The following is a 3,344-nucleotide window of genomic DNA, read 5'->3' as shown; positions in this document are numbered from 1 at the left end:
TTTTTTTTTTTTTTTTTTTTTGGCAGAACTGGGGATTGAACTCAGGCCCTTGCGCTTGCCAGGGAAGTGCTTATTCCACTGAGCCATCTCCCTGGCCCTGAGGTTTTATATTATAAAAAGAGCAACTCCCTGGCAGTGTAGGTACTAATAGTGAGATGTTTTCTATAGCATAAGAAACATATAATGAACATTTATAATATTAATGATTTGGGATATGAACTTTATGGTATTTTTAAAAGAGCAAAGAAGGACAAAAAAATTTCAAAAAGTAGTTTTTAAAATTATGGTCAAGGCCCGGTGAGATAGCTCAGTGGACTAAGCACCTGCTTAGGCAAGCACAGGGACCAGGGTTGGATCCCCTGTACTGCAGCACTGGCCCCGCCCCTGGGAGTGCTGAGCCAGCCACTGAGCCTGGGTGTGGTGGTGCACACCTGTAATCCCAGCACTGGGGAGGCTGGCTGAAAACAGAAGGATCACTTCAAGTCCAAGCTGTGTAGTGAGACCCTGTACCAAATACATAAAAAAAGAGAAAGAACAAAAAAAGAAAAACTTAGGGTCAGTAAAATTTCTTATTTATTTAAGAAATAGTCAGCTTTCAACACAGCTTCAACACAGAATAAAAATTGAGTACTACACATAAAAATTAAACTAATTTAAGAATTTATAAAATTCTCAAGGACAAAAAACTAACATTCCATATGAAAAGACAATGTGGAGTTCAAGTTTTCCATTTTTATATTCCAGCAACATTCAAATGTAGAACAAACTAAACATAGATTGTTCTTTTTCCCAAGTAGTTTCACTGGGTATGACTGGTAAATTACATGGTATTTTGTCACACTCTGTAAATTACTTATAAACTGAGGTTGAAAATAACAAGACACAATCTTTTCCAACTGACCCATTCTCAACTGTTGAAGCATCTTAAAACATAAAACAAAACAAAACAACAACAACCAAAACCAGGGCAGAGCTGCAAAGCTGGGTGGTTAGGATCAAACAGGTGAATCTGAATTGCCCAGAGCAAGGAAAGATGATTTAAAATAAATCGTATTATACTGGTTTTAACCTTAAGATAAGTTAAGAGATAGTGCCTAATTACTTTGAGAAGCCAGAAAGGTAGGCCATGACTAAAGATTATTTCCTTTGCTTAAAAAAAAAAAAAAAAAGCAGCCAGCCACCTAAACAGAGAGGGCACACACCTAGGAATACAAAGCAAGTGATTATGAAACTGAGGGAGTTAGAGCAGCAGCAGCAGCAGCAGCAGCAGCAGCAGCAGCAGCAGCAGCAGCAGCAGCAGCAGCAGCAGTAGCAAGGGCTTCATCTAGTCAGCGCGGTGAGTACCTGTGGGAACAATTAAATGGCCTCCTTGTGGAGCCAGTCGGCTAGCTGCCACCCTGCTAGGAGACATAACGGACGGCAGGGGTGGCTCTGGGGAACCTGAAAAGCGCAGACACGTAGCTGTGAAGATCATGTTCCTCTCCACCACATATATGCATTTTGAACATGGCTCTTAGTTCTTTTAGAATATACTGAGGTTAAAGACTAGAGTAATACTGAGACTAATAAACTAGATTAAAGACTAGAACTAATGTATTTGCTTTCTTGAAGGGAAAGGACTAATACATGGATGTTACCAGGCTGTTCTTGTAAAAGCTTGTCAGAGAACTAGCAAAACCAAATATATTCCCTGGCAAGCGCAAGGGCCTGAGTTCAATCCCCGTTTCTGCCAACCCCCCCCCCAAACATAGCTCCTAACTCAACAAGAAATTTGGCAATGTCACAGCTACAAAAGGCTTCACCTGGACTCTTATGATTTCTAAAATCAATTAACAATATGACTAAAATCCATACCTGGAATGATTTAAAGCTTAGTAAATATTCAATCTGCTACTCTTTAATATGAAGGAAAAAGTCAAGTAAAAATTCGAAGGCACATAAGAGATACTATGTTTTAATACCACTTACAGAAATGTCAGTGGATGATAATCTTCATAGGGATAACAGCCTTTACAGGAATTGTAACTAAAAATTTCAAATCATACATCAAATATCCCCAAGTGCAGATCACTGCTGCTCACAGTACGGGTGCAGGGCACTTGCAGCAATGAAGTCACCTGGGAGTCTGTCAGACACCTCAGTGCCAGCTGCTGGCCCAGGCCTCCCGAATCAGACCCTGCACTGGGACAAGACCCTCGGGTGCTTCGACATTTTGGAAGTGCTGATGTAGACTGATCCTAGAAAGAATGCCTGCAGCTTTAATACATATTCAGGACATGGACAAGATCTAAGGGTCATCTGTCACTCCAAAAAAGCCACTCAGATGATTTTCAAACAATACCAAGTTTGGGGACGCTCTGAATGAAACACTGAGTTTGCAATTCTAACTCTGGGTCTGGAATTCTGGTTTTGTGTGTCACACAGGGTCACCTGACAGACCACCTCACATCTCGGAGCTGTAGGCACCTGCAGAATAGGAGTATGGATCACATAACATTGTTGCTAGGCTCAATAGTAAACCGTGGAAAAGAGGCTGTTCATTAAAAAGACTGAGAAAAGTACGAATATTTTAACATTTGTAACATTTTTATTTCAATTACATTCTTGCCCAGTTCTCTGGAAAATATACATATCAAACTCAAAATTAAGTTTTCCAACAGGAAAGAATCAATATCCGTTCTCTTTACTTAAAGTTAGTAATAATTGTATGTATCTTAGATATACTAAATTCTGATGCAGACATAGCCACTACTTCTAATAGTGAATTTGGGCTCACTCACATTAACAAACATGAATAGACCTGCATGGAGTGTCGCTACCTTTCAAGGTGAGAGATACTGTATCTGTTTCTTTGAATCTGCTAAACTATTAAAACTTAAAACTAGAGGTGTTGACAGGAATCAACAAAACTCTCACATTAAACTGTCAGCGAAATGAGGCCCAAATGTTGAACTAGTTATCTTATACTCCGATAATCTGAAGCCACACCCTAATATCTCCATTATCAAATTTAATGCAGAAAACACTAATCCATAAATCATTTGGTAAGTTGGGAGACAGCATGTAGGTTACGCAGTCCAATCACCATTTCAAAGACTATCTCTACTCTCCAAAACATAGGATTTCTATCTTAAGTGTAAAAGACCACTATAGTCCCATGTCTTGGTGACCCTAGGAACAAAGCTCTGCTGTTCTAATTATTACAGCTTATTAAGCCTACGTAAGAAATAACACCATAACACAATGTAAGGTATGTTGAAAGCATTTACCTACTACGCATGGGGCCCTGGGTCCTGTCCCCAGTATAATACACACACACACACACACACACACACACACACACA

At 39.7% G+C, this 3,344-nt stretch overlaps 1 protein-coding gene across 1 annotated transcript in view; it reads right to left on the bottom strand.

Annotated features, from left to right (window-relative positions):
- Arfip1 (ADP ribosylation factor interacting protein 1) overlaps positions 1 to 3,344 on the bottom strand; it is a 122,958-nt gene that overhangs the window by 55,525 nt on the left and 64,089 nt on the right. Inside the window, exon 5 of the mRNA XM_012516336.2 lies at positions 1,345 to 1,440. Coding sequence (XP_012371790.2) covers positions 1,345 to 1,440 — 96 coding nt within the window. The remainder of the gene's footprint in view (positions 1 to 1,344; positions 1,441 to 3,344) is intronic.

Source organism: Octodon degus, unplaced genomic scaffold, assembly GCF_000260255.1.
Source record: "Octodon degus isolate 3935 unplaced genomic scaffold, OctDeg1.0 scaffold00101, whole genome shotgun sequence".
Lineage (NCBI taxonomy): Eukaryota > Metazoa > Chordata > Mammalia > Rodentia > Octodontidae > Octodon > Octodon degus.
The sequence above is the reverse complement of the archived record's forward strand: the minus strand, read 5'-3'. Positions and strand labels throughout refer to the sequence as shown.